The sequence below is a fragment of the Limulus polyphemus genome, unplaced genomic scaffold (assembly GCF_000517525.1).
Source record: "Limulus polyphemus unplaced genomic scaffold, Limulus_polyphemus-2.1.2 Scaffold2929, whole genome shotgun sequence".
NCBI lineage: Eukaryota > Metazoa > Arthropoda > Merostomata > Xiphosura > Limulidae > Limulus > Limulus polyphemus.
In genome coordinates, this window is record NW_013668539.1 from 84,277 (window position 1) to 105,062 (window position 20,786).

General features: G+C 33.7%; 1 protein-coding gene across 2 annotated transcripts in view; it reads left to right on the top strand.

Annotated features, from left to right (window-relative positions):
• Positions 1-20,786, top strand: part of LOC106468240 (POU domain, class 6, transcription factor 1-like) — a 119,383-nt gene that overhangs the window by 72,044 nt on the left and 26,553 nt on the right. For both annotated transcript variants that reach the window (XM_022396570.1, XM_013928657.2), the window contains exon 4: positions 17,926-18,124. In XM_022396570.1, the coding sequence (XP_022252278.1) occupies positions 17,926-18,124 (199 nt within the window). The remainder of the gene's footprint in view (positions 1-17,925; positions 18,125-20,786) is intronic.

A 20,786-nucleotide genomic window follows, 5' to 3' on the forward strand; every position in this document is an offset into this window, starting at 1 on the left:
TGTATATATATATATATATATATATATATATATATACACACACATATATATATAGTTGTTTTTTACACCGAGAAGTGTATGTAAATAATTTAAAAACTAAAGATTGCGCTTTTAAACAAATCTGACAAGTGTGAAAAAAAGAAGAAAAACTAATTGGGGAATGATTTTGGATGTAATCTGTCAGTCCAGAATAATCCGATTGAAAGCATTGTACAGATTAATTTGGTGACATCGTTGGAAGAACATGACAGAAAAACAGAAGAACATCACTAGGAAAGTGACCAGAAATTTGGAGAAACATTGAAAGAGCCTATCCATCAGCTGGAAGAAGGGTTATCAAACATTAATTAGAAATATAACAAAAGAGGGGAGGAAATTGGCAATGTTATATTAAATGAACGTGGTGAAGGCGTAAAGATCGTGAGTTTATGACTATCCCACAAATTACATAAACTTTCTCACCTTACCCTTATGGACGATGGAAAAGAAGTCTCTGTTAAAGATATGGTTCTAGGACAGGTTATGAATTGTTTAATATAATTATTGTGAACACATTTCAGATGACTTGGAATTTAGGGAGAGGGCAGAAATGTATCAAAGCGTGCTCCATCATGTTGTAATATAAGTATTTGTTACTTTTTTACAGCTATGTGTTATAAGTTCGATCGATAGATGTACTTGTGTGATGTTGTGTTTGAATGACATGAGCACTAATTACCGTAGCCTAATCCGTATTATTATAGAGACTTCAAATAATTTGTAGCTTTAGACTAATCAGTTAAAGAGGTTTCAGAATCAAGATCCAATTAAAAGCTCGATACAACTCGGAAATATTTATCAGTAGATATGGTAAAAGTAAGTTTGAATATACTTAAATATTTATGAGAGACAGTCATAAGTTTGTGTGTAACTATGCTAATTAATCCAAATGTTATTATTTTCTTCTTTACACAAAAAAATAACTTAAGTAGCTAAGAAATATTTTTTTATCCGAAGGCTGAGAGTGGCACGCACGATCCAAGGTTGAAGACGTGATGCCAATGAACACGCTAAGAACTTTTAACTGTGGGCACGTTATAAAAGTGGCAGTCAATTCCATTACTCAGTTCAAAGAGTCAGACAAAGCCATGGGATTGGCTTCTCTTGCCTGGCTGCCCTTTCTATGGTCCGTAGTTCTAAACTACTATTACTGGATTCTAGGAACCTCTGACTTGGCCGCCCTCCAGTGGCACAGCGCTATGTCTGCGAACTTACAAGGCTAGAAACCGGGTTTCGATACCCGTGGTGGGCAGAGCACAGATAGCCCATTATGTAGCTTTTTGCTTAATTCTAAACAAACAAACTGAATTGGCCCTTTGACCCATGTACGTATAAGTTGCTATTCTGGCTGAAAATTTCAATTACCTAGCTTGAAAAGTATAAAGTGGTTCGTGAATGTAAAAAAAAAAAAATGATGTAGTAATGAGTATAATATATTATAAAGGAAGATCTGGGACCAGAAGCCGTATTAGTGCCTGAAGATATGTGCAGTCGTTAGTTTTACTGTGTTTTAATGCAATGTACTCATATAGGTGTGTTTTTGAATAAAGCAAGTTAAGGATGGAACACTCAAAATATTAAATTTTAATATGCAATAACGGGATCCAAAAATCTCCGACCTTATTCACAACAGAAATCCTATTGTACATCCATTCTTTACCAGAGCAACATAAGCAAAAACTAACAATAAAATCCGAAACATACAGAGGTTAAGTAAGTTATATTATAACGATTTTGGAGCGTCACCACGTTATTACAATACATGTTATTGCATCAGCTCATGCTCTATCTGACAAACGTACATCTTGGCAGTAGCCCTGCAGCATAATTTTCTTTGCAAGTGGCTCCGTCATAAGGCAGTTATGTACAAAGTACACCACTTTTCACTGACACTTTCTATAATCCATCTAGTGTACGAGGACAACAGTTTCCTAGTGCCCGTTTCAACAGTCCAGTCGCACAGAGCTTCATAGCCACTATGTCCAGTGACTTGACCAGTATATCTTCGTATGGAATAATATTAATTCCCGTTTCATTTTCCAGCTGTTTGAAGTATGTTTTGGTTTAACAGATATGTTGTTAAAGCAACTTATGCACATGTGACTTGTACTGCTTTTCCAGATGGAGATCTTTCTTAATTGTGTTGTGTGTACTATTGCCTGTGGCTCGTGGGTGACTTTTGCCACTGATCTTTGCATTGGTGGATTCTCATCAGTTACAAAACGCCACACTTTCCTTACCATGGCTGTGGTACCACGTGTTGCAGGTCTCTTTCTGGATGGTCCTGGCGTTCGTAATTGATTCAAAAAAAATTTATTTAAAAACTCTAAATCCCCTATCTGAACATATCTTTATGATCTAAATATATGAATGTTTTACATTGGAAAGAGCTGTTACCTATCCCAAAAAACGACCCATTTTCGGTGTCATTACACTATCTACGGAACGTCAAGTAATGTAGAAATGTAGTTCTAATACACGCCGTTCTACCGCGACTTTGTATTGGCTTTGGTTTTCACGTGAATTGCTGATTTGCATATTCAAAATTATTTCAATATAACATACTCAGCCTTATTTATAACTTCGCTTCAGGTACGTAGAAATCAAAATGAAACCTATAGTTTATTGACTAAAAATATGTTAACAATCCCGAAAGAGAGTTTAAGGTGAATTTCCACTGGATTAATGTCATTACGTTGCTTCTCCTAAAAATATCTGTCAGAAAAATTTTGAAATATAAAAGTCTTGTAAAAAATAAGAGTAAACCAGACAAGGATGAACAATACATATGTATACATTTCTCGTCTCTTCTAATTCTGAGATTTGATACCCTTAAAATTACACTCACACACATTATCAGAGATAAAGTATTTCTGCTTTACTTATGTAAGTAAAATATGTTTAATAAATATGATATAAATATTTTGTAAATAAAAACAATTACATTGTGGCAAAATACCTCAAGTATTATCACACGTGTAAGATATTTTGAACTTTGGTAGCATTGCTGCAGAATACTGCTTTAAGGTTCTAGAGTTGAGACTTTTTTTTTTGCAGCTGTTATTTCGAAAAATGCATGTAAACAAAAAACAACAAAGAACATTATTCCACTTGCCAAGTCTTGTTATGTTAATCGAAACAAATCAATTATGTACGCAACCCTTTATAGAAAAAAAGAAGCAGTAACAGATATTCATATTTTTAAGTCAAACTTTAACGAAATAGTGACGGCAAAATGTTAGTATGATTTGATAGGCTTGTTTTGGAATTTCATCAAAGATACAGAAGGGCTGTCTGCGCACATTCATCTTTAATATTCAGCTATTAGACTAGAAGGAATGCAGCTAGTCAACAACATCCCTGGCCTCAGTGCGGGACGCATTTTTCTGACAGTGAGTCATGAATCATGAATTCACAGTCGGATCATGCTAATCAGTGGGCCACGATGCCCGGTTTTATAAGTATTACATTATTACACACACACACACACACGTATATATATGTGTGTGTGTGTGTGTGTGTGTGTGCAAGAGATGCAGAATGTTTGTTTGTTTGAAGTTAAGCACGAAGCTGCACAATGGGCTATCTGTGCTCTGCCCACCACGGGTATCGAAACCCGGCTTCTAGCGTTGTAAGTCCGCAGACATATCGCTGTGCTACTGGGGGCGTGATGCAGAACGTATGTCTCGTCTATTTTTAATATTTTTTGCCGCAATTAAAAGAGAGTAGTAAGGCCTGTTTAATAAAACAAAGATTTACTTACTTTATTGATTTAAATTTAAACACCGATTACAACTAGTAAGTAAATAAAACCGGTGGAATAGATGTACGTATATGATTAAATTTATTTCACCTAAAATTCACATGACGATTTAATACTACCTGTCTTGTGGTCTTTCCAAAAGAGAATGAAAAGAAAAAATGAAATTAGTACTGGACAATAATTTAGATCTTGCTCTCGGTACTCGTCTTTTAATTTCGTAGAATATCTTATTTGGTGAATTTTATACAAATTAGTTTACGAAATTTTTAAGTGGTTAAACTGTTACAAACTTGAGTGCCTGTTAAGCTAGACGTGTCAATTATAAATAGAAAAGGAGAAGAGACGTGTTCAGTTTAAAGTTTAGAAATAAGGTGTGCATACGAAGTCGATGGGTAAGTTGGGAAATCTAATGTGTAATTCAAATATATATATATATATTGTGTGTGTTTTTCGTCATTCGCCATCGACTGTGAGAGGGAGCATCTTCTACTTAATTAGAACTTTAATAATCTTGAAAGTTTTCTGTCTTAGTTAATTACATCTTTTAATTAGTCCTGTCAATGTTTATAATTGTACTTTGGGTAATGGGTAATCAAGTTTGTTTGAATTTCTCGTAGAGCTTTGCGTGTGCTGGTAGAGACGGACAGACAAACTCATGTATAGTGTTGTGACTGAAGTATATAGGGAGTCTGTGTGGAGATTGATTTCCGACAGAGTGTTTAAAGTTTACTTAATGAATTGAATCTAATTTCATAAAGCAGTCTTGCTCTCTCTTCGGAAATCCAACTTTAATTTTAAATTGAAGAAAGTTGTAGACAGTGAATAACATACTTTAACTCTGGGAACTTGAAAAGTTTATTTAACATATATAACGTTGATTGTCATTCGAAAAATACGCACGGAGTTATCTTCCAAATTGCACTTTGATTACATTAAGATAACAGTTTATCATTCGTCGTCATCTACGTGGATGTTTAAATGTATTACTGCTGCGGGAAAGTTGGACTGCCTAATTTATGATTTGAAATTGCAAGATGTCATTTATAAGATGCGTTGAATTTGTTTTGAAATTGTCCATACAGCTATAAAAGTCAACAGTCACTTTATTCGTTATTTATCTGCATCGCAAGGTTTTGATAAAGCTTCTAAATGTCCATTTTACTCTTTTCTTTTCGTACGTTATTTGTGTTGATTTTTGACAATAATGACGACATGGTGTAGATGTTTTGAAGTTTTTGTTTTATTTATGTTTTTTTACATCTCGTTGATTTCGGTTACATTAAATTATCAATGATTTATCATAAGAAAAACAACAGTGTTACATGGATTTGCAGGGATTTTATTCAATCTTGATCCCTGGTCAACATAAAAACTATAGAACTCGTGATATTTATTCAGGAAAACCATGTATATACATACCGAGGGGGTTGATTACGTTATATTAAAAATGATATAATGTCGTGGTGGAACAAACTGTATCAGGACTACATTTTGACACTTTTTATGATGTGAACTCCTTTTACAAGCTTGCGAAGCATGATTATAACTATACTCGTCATAAGACATTAGTATTAATCCTATTATATTTTCAATCACTACCTTCTCTATATAGTCCCTTAGGGATTTTCAAGAATTAGGAGAGTGTATAATAATAGTATTCCAACCACACTATATTCGCTAGATGGACTAGATAAAGAATGTAGTGTTTAAAAATACAACAGGCCTAATTATAGATGTACTCCCGCATGGTTCCCGAAAGGGTTCTGTTTCAAGAGTAAATAAAACTAAAATTAAGAGTAACAACTATTTTTATTTCATGCTTTTCAAGTTCATATCTCATGTTGTGTTGTAGCCTACAGAGTGCATAATTATTCTCGTGATTCACAGCATGCGCACGTTTTACTGACGTCACGACAGTACAAATTGCAATGTTAAGCATCCCTTATGTGACATCATTTTAGTGTCTACTGTCTGACTGACTGACAGACAACACACTATTGTATTGTGGGGTGAGTGGTTAAAACAGGTGACTCCTTTCATGGAAACTAATGTCTTATGACAAGTATAATTATAATAATACTTCACCAGCTTGTGAAAGGCGCTCACACCACGATAATTGTTGTTGTAACAGGTGGCTTATATAAGTAATGTTCCAACCATCACTTTGTTTGTTATATTCCAGCTGGCCTGAGGAGCTTTTGATTGAGCGAAACGTGTCGTTGGCCATAGATATGGCGAATATAATGTAGTTGGAAACTATTATTACACACTCTTCTCATTCTTGACAGCCCATAAAGAACTAGATAAAGAATGTATTGGTTAAAAATATAATGTACCTTATGACAAGTATACTTGTATATTTTGACAACGTTTGGCATTCGTAGGCAGTTTGATGCTACCAAAATTCGATTGCTTTTTGTAATGGTATGTAACAGTTCTTTCCACGCAAAATATTCATACACTCAGGTGGTACAGCTATGTTCAGGGCGATGATTTAGAATTCCTAAGACAGGGATATTCCTTGTGCTAAATGGCGTTGAGAAACAAGAGGATTAAGGATAAGAATCCGCAAACACAAAGGTCAATAACAGGCAACGGTACCTAACATAATTAAGAAACATATCAGTTCAACCATCGCATATCTCAAGCAACTGGAGAAGGAAACGAGTATTCTTGTTGTTCCATGCGAAGACATACCTCTTAAGTCGCCAGACATTGTGCCTATGGATTTCTGTGCGGTTAGATTGTTTACACTGGGAAGCCACCGTCCTCGTTTACTAGATGGATTATAGAAAACAGCTAGGGAGGAGTAATGTGCTTCGGACTAACAGCCTTACGACGGAACCTTTTGCAATGAAAACTTACGCTGCAGAGCTATTTTCAAGATGCACGATCGTCAGATAGAGCATGACCAACGTGGCGACATGGACTCAGTGAGGCTCCAAAATCATTTTACTCTAACGTATTCAACCTCTATGTGTGTGTGTGTGTGTGTAAGCAGTATTATTATTATTTTTATTTAATATCTTCTAAATGTCAGCCCAAATTTTTGAGCAGGAAAATGTTTGTATGGTGAAGTAGTATTAATTTTGAAGAGATTAATGATTGATTTTCATATAATTAGATTATGTTTCCATTTTTCTACTGCATATAGTTACATCAACACGAAAAACAGTATCTAACAATAAAGAAAACTAACAATACTAATAACAACCTGAATTACTAGTACCATCTGAAAAACGTATCATATTGATTTATTATTGTTGTATAGCATTCGTACATTCTATAATCTAAAAACGTAATATGTGGGGAATGGGAAATTTTTTATTCGTTATGAAGTCAGACAGATAGATTGATCTTATCTTGACCTTCACATTAATACCCCAACAGATGAATATAGTGGATACAAAATACATTCTGACGTTGAAAACAAGTTCTATTGTATATTTTTCATACATCTGACGTAAGCATAGTCACTCTAGTAAAAAGTTTTTCATGAATTCTGATTTTAACTAAAAATCGTTATATTCGTTTCTAAGTAAAATAAATATTATTTTCTTGACGACTTATTGCAAACTGAATTCTGCTTAAACTAACTGACTAAGTTATACGTTATTCCTTGAAAACGAATGTATTTGTCTTTGTAAATAATACGGAATTGTATGTTTCCAGAAAATCGCGACTGGTTTAATAGATATGTGATCAGGTTCGTATTAAACGCCCCCCAGTGGCACAGCGGTATGTCTGTGGACTTACAACGCTAGAATCCGGGTTTCGATACCCGTGGTGGGCAGAGCACAGATAGCCCATTGGGCAGAATACAACTTAACAGCGCTAATTAATCAGATATTCTCAATTTATGGTAAATTATTTACTATGCATATGTGTAGTGTGAATGACCAGCCAATAGAGTTAGAGAACAAAGCATTGATAATTGCTTCTAATTATAATTACGGAATAGGCTGATGTAGTTTTATAATAATAAAGTGTACATAAATAATAAACTTTTAACCATTATAATGTATAATGTATGTAGTTTAGAAATTAAAAGTACATATTCAGCTTTCTAATAACGTATAAACAAATTAGAATTCTTGTTTAACATCTGATTATTTTATTTCAACATAAAGCTGCACAACAGATTCTGTGTGTTAAGCCTACAGCTGGGAAGAAACCCCGAATTATAGCGTTATATGCCCTAAATTTTATCACTGATCCTCTGGGGAACTTAAAACTAGAATGAAAGCGATGGTAACTGATTCGAAAGTATGTAAAGTTTAGCTGGACCAAATGTAGTGTAGTATAATTGTTTATTTTATTTTTATGAATTTCCTCTGAAGTTGTTATTAAAAGACCGATTTTCGTTGTGCCTCACGGCATAATGAAAATGAACTTGTATTAAAAAAAAGAAAGAAAAAAAAGAAAAGCTCGTGCGTGTATATAATTTTCGAGCAATATTGATACACCCAAAGTAATCATAGTGATTTGACGGTGGAAATGAGACGTGTAAAGTAACAGGAGAAAGTGGGGTAACGTCTCCAAGAGCTCCACAAAACTGATAATTTTTGATGAACAGAAAATGGTTTGGGGACCAAAGAAATCGGCTCAACTGAAAATAATCATGCAAAAGTTTTGGACTAGTGCCTTAAAAATTATGTATACGACCTAAAGCTTTAAACCAGAAGACGGCACTTCGGAAACCGATATTTTACAGAAATATCTTCCCCGCTAATATTTTTTTATGAATAAATATCGTACGATTTTTAAGGTAAAGATTTGAAGTGGCGTCGGTCAAATCCAACTATGTAAACAACTCATTAATTCCATGATCATTACAACAAGTTTTACTAAGTATTAATTTGAAATTAGCAAATTATATAAACTATATAAAATTTATATTTTATTGTTCCACTGAAGTAAACATTAAACAGTTCTTGTATTTTTCTAACTGAAGCATATGTGAAAACAAACACTTTTGTGTTTTGAAATATAAATAGAAAGATATACAATTCAATCCCTGTTGTTATTTTTTGTTTTTCGGCTTTGCAATTGTATACTTTTTCCAGACCAATATTTGGGTCGACGGTTAAAATTATTCAATAAATATTTATTGGATAGTCATTAATAATATTTAAAATATACCTTTGGGTAGTTTTATTTTTTAATCGAACAATATTTCAGACTATGTTCCATGAAATTGTTATTGTCATTTACCTAAATGTCTGTTAGATAGCGTGCCTGCCTGTGGATCCGAGGATTCATGGTTCGCGCTCAGTTATTTTTAAAAAAAAAATGTGCACCGTACTCGATAAGAGTAGCTTACGAATTGACAAAAGCCGTCCGCGTACCCCATCCAACAGTACACAGCATAAACAAAAAGGATTTCCACTTGGAAACAAGGCCAAAAGGGAATGGGTGCACGAAGATAAGTCAAACCTCCCGTTCAACTGTCACATAGCTCAAGCAGCTGGAGAATGACACTAGTATATATGTTTCCACGACATCTCAAGGAAAGAAAGACCATCTGGATAAAACTGTCTGAGTGTTACCTAGCCTGAGGAAAATGGCAAAACATGGTGACACTGGACGAAGCATATGTGTACCTTTATAGGTTTAGCCACTTTCGTGCCATTTTTCACTAGTCAATAGATGAAGAAAATAAATCCAAAAGAATCCAAAAGGCACATCACGAAACTTTTGTGAAGGGGTTCATGATAATCGCTGCCACTGGCAACTTAGGGATCAACATAGTGAATACAAGGGTCAAAGTGAATACTTCTTACTTCAGACTAATACAAGCGTTTCTGGATAGTTGTTTGGTCGTTGTGCGCGACCTGGAATGGCCAGGTTCAATCAATGTTCTGTACCCTTTATGCAATACAGGAATACCGGCTTTGTACGGAAATGAGGCTAATAGGTTATTTATTCACCAAGATGAAGCTTTCACTGGTACCTCCTGTTTAACCTTAATTAGCTGGAAAATTAAAGGACTTTTCCTAGTACTCCATATGAAGGCATTCTGTCAAGTTGCTGGATGCTGCGGTTATGGATACCTGTGCAATCAGACTGTTGAAAAAAGCATCTGGAAAAACCATTGTTCTTGTATACTAGATGGATTATGAAAATCCTGCAGGGAGGAGAGGTGTGCTTTGGACATGACATACTTACGATGTAGCTGTTTGCTTGTTTTTAGCGCAATGCTAAACAATGGACTTTCTGCACTCTTCTGTGGGGGATCATATCCCAAAATTTAATGTTGTAAGTCCAAAACCTTACCTTTTGCAATCGAAACTTAGCTGCAGGCCTATTGTTAAGGTGCATGGCCATCAGTTAGAGCATAACTATATGTGACAACATGGATTGTGATGACGTGATGAAGACAATGCTGGATTAACCAAGCATGGACCTCCAACCCCACCATATACTTTTTAAATAATGTATTTTATCAAAGATTGGATCCATAACAAAATTCACCCATGGGAAAATCAATATGTTCAAACCAGTCAAAAACACTACTTGGAATCCATAGGCAGCACCAACATTTACATTTCCTCAGGGGTGAGGAGAGAAGAGTTCTAACTTTGTACTATAATTCTAGAAAATTTTTAGACATGATAGGTTTTTAAATTTGCCACACATTAAGATTAATTAATGCATTGCCATAGTAATAGCCATGAAGCATGTAGTGTTGACCTGTATGAAAAATACACATCCACCTTTAAGTTATGAAGTGTTCTCCCAGCTCTACATCACTGAGTACATCTTACAACAAAAAGTATAATATAGGTATTACATTTTGCCACAGGGTATGGACTCTACAATTGCTTCCCCTGGGGGGGGGGGGGGCTCATGTAATCAGCACCTATAATGGAGTTTATTTCATGCAAATGTCTCCCTAGTGCACATTTCTCAAATAGGAGGCTTAGTTAAGTTTTCACCCCAAATGATAAAATCATACAGATTTAGGCAAAACAGTGAAAATTGTTTCAAAATTCAATTCAAATATAAACTATATTTCATGACGGCATGAAATAAAGACACTTATACAGTAATGTGAACAAAGAACACAGTTCAATTTTTTTTTCTTCTGGGCCACTTCATGAATAGGGCTACTGGTTCAATTTTAAATCAGGTCATGGACGAGACTCCAAGATATTTTTAATATAAAGTACTCAACCTATGTAAAAGTTAACATACTTGACCTTTACTACTTACTACCTTATCTGCTCGCAAACCCTTTGGTAGGTAAATGAATTTGACTTTCAAAGATCAATAATTTTACTTTTAACATGTAACACACACACACATCAAAGAACAGTAACAGACTTTTTGTTTTGGTACATCTGAACACTAAAAAAATTCAAAGCCAGACCTTGAATCCAAAGCTATGAGAGTAGGTGCTTATGTTAGTATGAAAAAGTGTGAACATCCTCTGATAAAGATTGTATGTTTTATTAAAACATTGCAAGAGCACAATTTTGTTGTATGGTATCATCCAGAGTAGCAGCATGGTAACACAGAGGATTTGTCTTGCCAAACACTGAGACCTGTTCATTTGTTAGTTGTCCACATCATAAATATTATGTAACTGTAGGGGACGTTGTATTAGTAGTAACAATCAATTATACAGGCTGTAATGTTTTTACTATGAGATTTGGGAGGAGTAACTTAAGAACAGATATAATTTGGTCACTGCTTGGGAAGTATGAATGTTACAATTCAGTGAATGCAGCATAGATACACAAAATGTCTGGCCATTGTACCAATGCTTGAACCATGGGAATATGGCTCACATTATGTATTAAATGTAGTGGCAGGAGGTACTTTGAACTTTGCATGATGTAAGGTTTGGAAGACACTAGTCATAGTAATATACAGGGCAGCAGTGAATTGGTTGGTCACCAAATTAGCTGATGTTCAGTGCAGCATCAAGTGGATTTGATGAATGGTCTACCACTTAGTGAATATGTAACTGGTATTCAAGTGCACTGATATCCAACAGATAGCTAAAAGTATCCATAAAATGTAATTTAAGTAACATTAAGCAAAGTTTAATTTGGGATTGTAAAGGTAAGACACTAACACATAAGTCAACAGATAAAACAGTATCTTTATTCACAGTAATAAACTTACCATGCTTCCAGTTCTGTGATTTCAACTGGCTGATGTGGTGAAGAGACAAAGCTTCCACAAGAAAGCAAGAGTCAAAATCATGAAAGTAAATCAAGAGACCAAATTTTATGGGTACTTCACTTCTACAAACAAATTGAAGTCCTAATGCAGTGTCTCACAATCATTAGCTTACATCAACCATTATTCTATTAAATCCAAACCATTCCAGGTCAGCTTACATAAGTTTCAGTATTATAGGTTTAGAATAGGCTAAATTCCATGAGAGGCTCATGTTGAAATGTGTACACTCAAGCCTGAGACTTAAAAATAAATGATGTTGCACATAACCTTTACACACACAACAGGATTAACACACATTTGTGACCTTTCAACGTCTTACCAACATGGGATGTTATAACTACATGCAGAAACTGAATGGAAATTTAGAAAAATAAACATATATCTATATATATATGTAGATATATATTTATTACTGATTATGAAAAGGGTAAAACATGATGAAATTAATAATGCTAAATATCTTGTATCACTTGAGTAGAGCAGTTGAGGTCTGTATTAGTTGCATATCAATTTGTCAGGCTTATTCTGATTGTATTCCATTCACTGTTGGTTTGTCATGTGTTTCAATCAACACTGATGCACTTAAAAATCTTATTTAATTCCAGCTTTTTGAAAATGAGAGACAATCAAAAGTACTGATTAAATGATTATGGTCATAATAGTATTTGAATAATTCTTTGATTTTTCAAAAATTAACTTTTTTTTTCTGAAATTTTGATCAGTAATTTGTGAATGAAGAGGAGGTTTCAGTTATCATAAACTATCTAGACTTCTCTTGCCCATTCTCTCAAATAGCATTCTTGGGCAGCATGCGCCTTCTGTATTTTTCAGGAAAGGGGTATATGTTTTATGTGTAAACTCAGGTTTAAAATGCCATAGAAATTAATAAAATAGAGATTGTGAATCATCACCTTTAATTGAAAAAGTTTCATCATTGCCTGAATACAAGAGTAGCCCCAGACACATCTGAAAAATTATTTATGTATATACAATATTATTTAAAACTAAGAAGTGTACTGCTATCAACAAAGTATAAACATATTGAAATGGGGGTTTAAAATATTAACTCCTTACATAGGGGTATATAAAACCCTACAAGTTCTGAGATAGTGTGGGGATAGAAAATAATTTCCTACAAAGGGGTCATTTTTAAGCTGTGTAAGAACCATATGTTCTCCTTAAATATAGGGAGTTAATGGCCCAGGGAAAAATTTTATAGATCACCTCTGGAAGCTCATATAGATTCCAAGGAGAAAAGAAGAGTAATTGTGGAGGTACTATTGTGTTTATCCAGAAAAATTAGTTAAATTTAACAGATACGTCTAGTTAGGAGTTATTTTCACTTCCACCACTAAGGGCACAAGCTTATCCCCCAAACTGTTTATACAGGATTGAGATGTTTTAATAAATTTTGGAATTCTGAAGGGCAGGTAAGAAAGCTAACTGCAGGGGTGTGATTTTATAAAGAAACAGATCCTGGACAGAACTATGACAATGCTAAAGCATTGTCAAGGATGCCCTCTAGTGAAAATGGCTATAGTTACTGTAAACATAGTAGTGTTGTAATAGTCAACAAGATTAGCTTAGAACGCAAGAAACTAAATTTCCTATTGTTTAGCACAGTGAATGACTCGCATGTTTTAAAAAGAAATAACTTGAGAGTCCTCCCTATTATAATGCCTAATATCATTACATGGACAGAAAGTATGAAGCAAGAGGACAACTTCAGTTTTACAGTTCACACACTAATATTTATTGATATTTGTATGATTCGTCTAAACTATGGACAACATCCTGTAAAAAAAAAATAAGAAATAATAATAATATGTCACAAAGAACAGTTGTAGTTGGTACTATACTAAAACTGTTCCTGTCAGAAGCACTTTTTGGACTCATTAGTTGGACATCTTGGTACTACGAAAAATAGACTGAATATGGAGTAGATAAGTGAAATGCTTTACTATGGAAAAATGACACTGGAACTCTAACCTGTGTTGCAAAAAAGTGATCATAGTTAGAACATTTTAACTTTGGATCAATGCTTGAAAGGTTCAGAGTTGGTTGAATGAAACAGTGCATCAGGATAGTGGTAAGCCATAGACTATTTCACAAAGTTGCTTGAGTTATATGTTAGACCAAATTAAATAGACAACCACTGTACGTCATATCAGAAACTTAAAAAATGAGTCATAACTAGAATCTTCAGCTTGCACTTATGTTCTGAGGCCTTTGCCCTACCATTTTCAATCTTCAAAGAGACAGACCTTCATCTCAGTTATTGCATTCACCCCTTCTTCCTCCCCCAAATAATTTCAAAAGATGCCCTCATCCCAATCAACCCCACCACTTTGTATCTCACATATTTCAGTATGTTTCATTTATTAAATTACAATACAGTAAGGTTAATTTGTGTTCATACTCCGTGTACTGTATTTAATCTCGAGACTTCTGTCTCATATTAATATTTCCTAGTTGTTTTGCACTATAAAACGCCAAACAACCATATTAATATTCTGATGCATCACCACCTGTGTGACCAGGGCTCCAAGACATTGTTGACTTGTTACTGAAAAGAAATTCAAGAATGATGTTTGTGAAACCAACGTTCCAGCATTCTGATATTCTCACCCAGAAAAAATGTTGCAATGCTCTGTGAATACCATGCTACTGTTAATTCTAGAGTTACTGGTTTTTTAAACAGTTTTGTTTCTAAATGTTTATACACCAAATTACTTGTGGGTTCATGGCTGTTCTTTACAAAGCCCCCTAATGACATATCATTTAAACTAAAATAACATCAGTGCTTGCAGTTAAAACCACTAATTACTGTTTTGGTACCATATGTGACCCCAATTGGTAGTGAGTAGCATAAAGAAAAGCCAGTAATTAGGGGATTAACATGTTCAATTAAGTGTCAATTAATATATCATCCTGAGCACTTCATTCACAGGCAAAAATATGAAATTATTCAATATGTGACCCCAATTGATAGTGAGTAGCATAAAGAAGAGTCAGTAATTAGGGGATTAACATGTTCAATTAAGTGTCAATTAATATATCATCCTGAGCACTTCATTTTTATTGGTAGCTGTATTTCCAGCTCCCAACTATGTTTGGTAGGTGTTTTTTTGTTTCTTCCCTTGTACAGTGGTGTATTTATGTCTGTGCAGTTGGGGCAATGCACACAAAAACTTATAAATTTCTATACCTATAGGTGATCAACATAAATGAGCCCCTAAGAAAATTGCACCAAGTAGTTTGAAGTATTAAAGATGCCTGGGTCCTTGTACAAACTTTACTTAAGCAGATGGGCAGAAGGGTCTTTGTTATGAATAATAAGCTGTCTTATTATCCAAGGTTCTATTCTGAAAATAGTGTTTATTTAATTATTCTTTTGATTAGTTAGTTTGTGGTCAATTTTGTATTATTTAAATGATAAGTTTAATTCTGCAAATGTTATATAGTTGTAGTTTTTTGCCTTCCTGCTGACAGCTTTTAGCAAACAATCAGACCATATATGAAAGTCCTTACAGTAAAGTTAAAAATCAGGGTATTTAGCAAAATAAATGTCATAACCTGATTGTGCCAATTTTCAATTCAACATAATGTATGTAGATAGGTAAGTGACCAATTAGATCCATGGGTGAATAATTAAGTCCTTTAGTATAACATAATCACTAAAATGTTGCATAGTTGTTTCATTTAAGAAGTGAGTGTGTGGTAATTTAAAAAAGTCACAGGACTATATATGTTGAAGCTGTAGAAAATTTTTTTAAATGAGACTATTTGTGTTTTATCACCAAAATCATGTGCACGTGAAATGGAAAATTACATCAGAAGAATCTGAATGCATGCAATACATTTAGAAATCTGATTGCAAAAGTAAACTTTATTGATTTGATCTGAAAAACAATATAGATGGTTTGATTAACTAAATCGAGAGTGGTTGTTTTTTACTAATGTGTTTAAAGTGTATAATGTACAATTTTTCATTGTATTAAAACTAGGGATGCACAGGTACCCGGCCAGACGATTGGCCCCAGCTGGGTATTGGGGTATCCGGTAATACCGGATTTGGCTGAGTGTCGAAGTTAGGCATCTAAGCCCTAATCTTTGTGGCAACTAACACAGTACTGAAAGTTAGAGTCAATAATTGGTTTAGTTATAAAAAAACGTGTTCTAAACAACAAAAACTGACCACCCGCTGAAAGTCAGGGATTCAGAGAACATAGGGGTTAATAACAAGCATGGCTTTATAAGTGGATTTCTGGGGAAGGTAGGGGTTTTGAGAACAATAGGGGTTACGATTTGAGAAGTTGGGCTAAGCATTGAAAGTTGAAAGTAAAACTTGAATGTTCTGTTGGTGATTATTTGGTTAAATGTAATAAATGTTAATTTTGTTTTTGTTTCTAATTTTTGTGTATGTTATTGTTTTTTTTTTGGGGGGGGGGGCAAGGAAAGAACCCAGTCCCAGTTGACACCCGGCCAAAACTCAGTGACTGGGTACCCAAACCCGGTATTTTGCCAAATTTTACTACTCATGCATCCCTAATTAAAACATTTTATACTTTTTTTATATTGGTATTTGTTATTATGGACCATTAAACAACTAAAATTCAAAACAAGATGGAAACTTGTCATTATTTAAAAACAACTCTTTAGAGTCTCATAGTCTTTATTGTATGATAAAACTCAATAACGTTTGGTATTATTTAGTTACTTGTAGATTACCTGATTGTACACTGTACAGTTTATGGACCAAAGGACATTGTTTTACAAACATGTAATGCAGAAATGTGCTTCTCATTTTAGGGCTGTGGGTGTGCTATAAAAGTGATGGTTGTATCCCACTATTCAACCAGATAAGAATCAGTGACTGGTGTTTTGACTAGCAGCTTTCTATCTAATGTGTCAGTTCAAAATTAGGTGGCTATCTGCAGAGAGCCCTTGTGGAGGTTTGTGCAAAAGATCTAAAAATCAAACAAACTTCATATATACAACATCAGAAATGATTATAGAAACAGTGAATAAATTAGGCATAAAATGCAAATAAAGGAATGCTCCTTCTCTGTTATATGAAAATGAATTACACCAGATTACAGTCACATGTGGATAATTTATACTGTGATTGGTTGTCATCCAATCAACCATACAGTTCCATATCAGCATAATGCCTACTACTGGTAAATGTACTATTCCCAGCAATAGTATGTCAAATGCACTCGTGGCTCCTTGAACAGAAGTGCTACATGATGATAAATGTGTATAAATAAAAGTTCTTGCTAGTGAAATATACTCCAATGACAAATTGAGATAAAATTTCATGTTTCAGTAAAAGATGTGTGGGAACTCTAAAGAAGGAGTGTGAAATGAGTACTATTGATAATATAAGTAATTGAGGTATAAAGTCCAACTCTTCAAAGGTGATATTAAAAACTCATGGTATACTATTTACATGATAATCCAGTGGAACTCTCAACAATGATCTAGCTATAAGTACAGGTGTGAATATTGCATTAAGAATATTAAGATACTCATTAACACTAATGACCTCAAAAATTGTTGACAGGTGCAATAATATTCTTATCCATCGTGCCATTCACACAGAAAAATGACCTGTTGGGCAGGGATTAATCATTTAGTAATACAATAATTCCAAGCATGGAGAGGAAAAAGCCAATGGAGCACTTGCAACCATGACTTCTCTCTTTGAAGAAAATGCAAAATATTGGTTTTCTTTAATAATTTCTCTATTTAGTGTACTAATAACAAAATTGACCATTTTGTTGCAATTACTAATTGTTTGTGACTCCTATACATATATTCTGTGTATTCCATAATTGTTTCCAGTACAGTATATTTATGAGTATAGTATGTATTGCTCAAAACATTGTATATATATGTTTTCCATTCATCCTCTTCTGTTTTAGCATCATCACGATGGAATAGAGTACAATCATTCAGTACCCACTGTTTCTGTCACACCAAATCTTACAACAGGATTACCAGCTGGTATGTTCACAATGGGAACTCCAACCAGTATTGCTGAACAACTATTGGTTGCTGTCCAAAACATGAATGGTGCTACCTCTGCTGACTCCAATGAAGCCTCTAAAGGAGAGAGCTCAGGTAACAATCTGGATTATTATAATTAATTTTCTAGAACAGTGATCATAAAATTTTACAGTGGTGATATAGGAGAAGGGCTGTTCAGAAGCATTAACTGCCATAGATATTTAATTCTGTAAAAATTAAAATATATTATCTTAACATTAAATATTCAATAAAATCATCTTGTTCTTTATGAGATGCTGATTCCGAGAAAAAGTATTCATAAAAAAGGTCATGGTGATGACAGGATTATGTTTTGTTTGTTTTCAAATACTTGCGCAAAGGTACTCAATTTGGGTTTGGTTGTCACCTTTGTAATGAACCAATGGCTCCAAACTGTGGAGTGTAATTTTTTATTTTTGACAGTAATGAATCATAAATGATGAATCTGAAAATCCACAATCCAGCATTTTAACAACTGTGGCCATACTTGCCATGATGGGTGCAGGGGGACAAAATAATTTTAATCTTTTAGAAAACAGATACCTTGGTAAACTTAAACATTGAAGTAATTAATAATTTTTCAGCCAAAGTTACACAAATATATGTTCTGAATTATCTAAGTGTAATGAATATTTGTAGTAAAAACATTCAAAGTATGAAGTAAACTGTATCTGGCATTAATTGAATTAAAAACAATTCTTTATCACACAGCGAAACCTGCCAAGTTTTAGCAAATGATTTTTATTGTTTTTATAAAATGATACATTCTAATATATTTTGTCTCTGCCATTTAATGAGATGTGAAAGAAAAAATATTAAACTGACTATAATTTTCTTTTGACCCATTCATTAAAGTTAGACTGTTTTGTGGAATAGGTCTTCTCATCAGCTACTTAGAAATAGTGCAAACCAAAGTTGTTGTTTTTCATTTAAAAAAGCAAAGACTGAGAATGTCTTTACTTTTGATGTATTTATTCATTGTTCTATTTGCTCGAAAAGACATTAATTTGCAAACTCGCTTTAAGACAAGATCTGGGATCAAATTTCATTCAGATTATTTTATACTATACAGAGCTGATGTCAGATTTTTCATACCTCACGTTTCCTTGTTCAGTATTACACTGTTTTGCATTGTTAGCTCATGACATGTATTTACGACTAACGTTAGTCTTCTAAGCTGGCCAAATGTTGTAAGATATTATTGGGTTGGCCAAAAATATTGTTAATGGCAAGGGTACTCAACTGATGAAACAATGCATTATAATCCTAATAAAAGTATACTTAATTAGTTATGATCATTACCAGGTTGATGTTTTAGTTTTGCTCTAAGTAGGTAGCTTGCTGTGATCAGAAGTTAATATTAATACTAATTACTAACAGTAACATGCTAGTACTTTTATAAAGTCACAAGATAATTTTCATTTTACATAGAAAAACTTATATTTTATAAATATTAAACAATACAGCCAAAATAAAGGTTAGAATAATAATCTTAAAAACCCAGTACTGGTCATCACTTCAGGGAACAGTTGATCATAAGAGCAAGCCTTTATGAAGACGTCACTAATATAATTGCAAATCTAAGCTAAGGAAGGAATTTATGTATGGTTTAAATTTTTCCAACTTTATGGTAGATTATATAATTCACTGTTGGTTTGAAGTACTGAGTGGAAACCAAAACATAGAATCACAAATTTCTGGAGTCATAAGTGGAACCCAGAATAAAGCTTTACCAATTTCAGTTTATTTATAACTAATGAGTAGTCAGTTCTGAAACTATATAGGATAACAATGAACTAATGAGTTTTTGTTAAAGCAAAAACCTACTGTTAGAATACTCAAATCCACATTCTTTGACTAAGATAGTATTTGCTTCTGAGGTACCTGCTTCTGATGCAGTAAGATTAATTTCTAAATGACAGGAGGACATGTGACTTCTCTATTTTGCCTAAATGTTTTTTATTATTCTAGCTGAATGAAAATACGCTTATATTTGGTTTTGATTGATTTGAATGATCCACAATTAACTTTTCATAGTCTCATGCTTGAGATAAGTGGCCAGTCTGTAATATACTTTTATTACAAATATTTATCACATTATTTCAAAACTAGTTATAAATAACAACTACAAGGTTAACTATGACTGTAAAAAAGTAAGTAACACCTTTTAGGAGAATTAAAAACTCAACATCTGTTATATATATTTTCTTGGCATCTTTTTCCTTCTGCTTAATGAATACCCTTTAATATCTGTTCATGACAGATATATTAATATAACTGTGAACTCCATTTTCATTAAAACATAACATATCATAATATTTTGGGACAACATGGGACCTACTGGTCCATCTCGGCTGTTCCATCCTCAAAACTAAATTAAAATGATTAAAAAAATAAAACAAAAAATTTTAAACCCAGCCCTTTTCATTCATATACTTATCAAGCTTTTTCTTAAACTCACTTAAATTTACTGCCTCTACAACACCTGAAGGCAACCCATTCCAAAGGTCAACCACCTTGTTAGAAAAATAAAACTGTCTTAGCTGAAGATGACTTCTACCTTGCCAAAATTTATATTTGGGTCCCTTAGTCCTACTATTCTCATTGTTAAATATAAAAAAGATGATACACCAACACTATCAGTTCCCTTTACAATCTTAAACACCTCAATCAGATCTCCCATAACTCTTCTTTTTTCAAGAGAAAACAATTTGAGAGATTTCAGCCTCTTGTCATA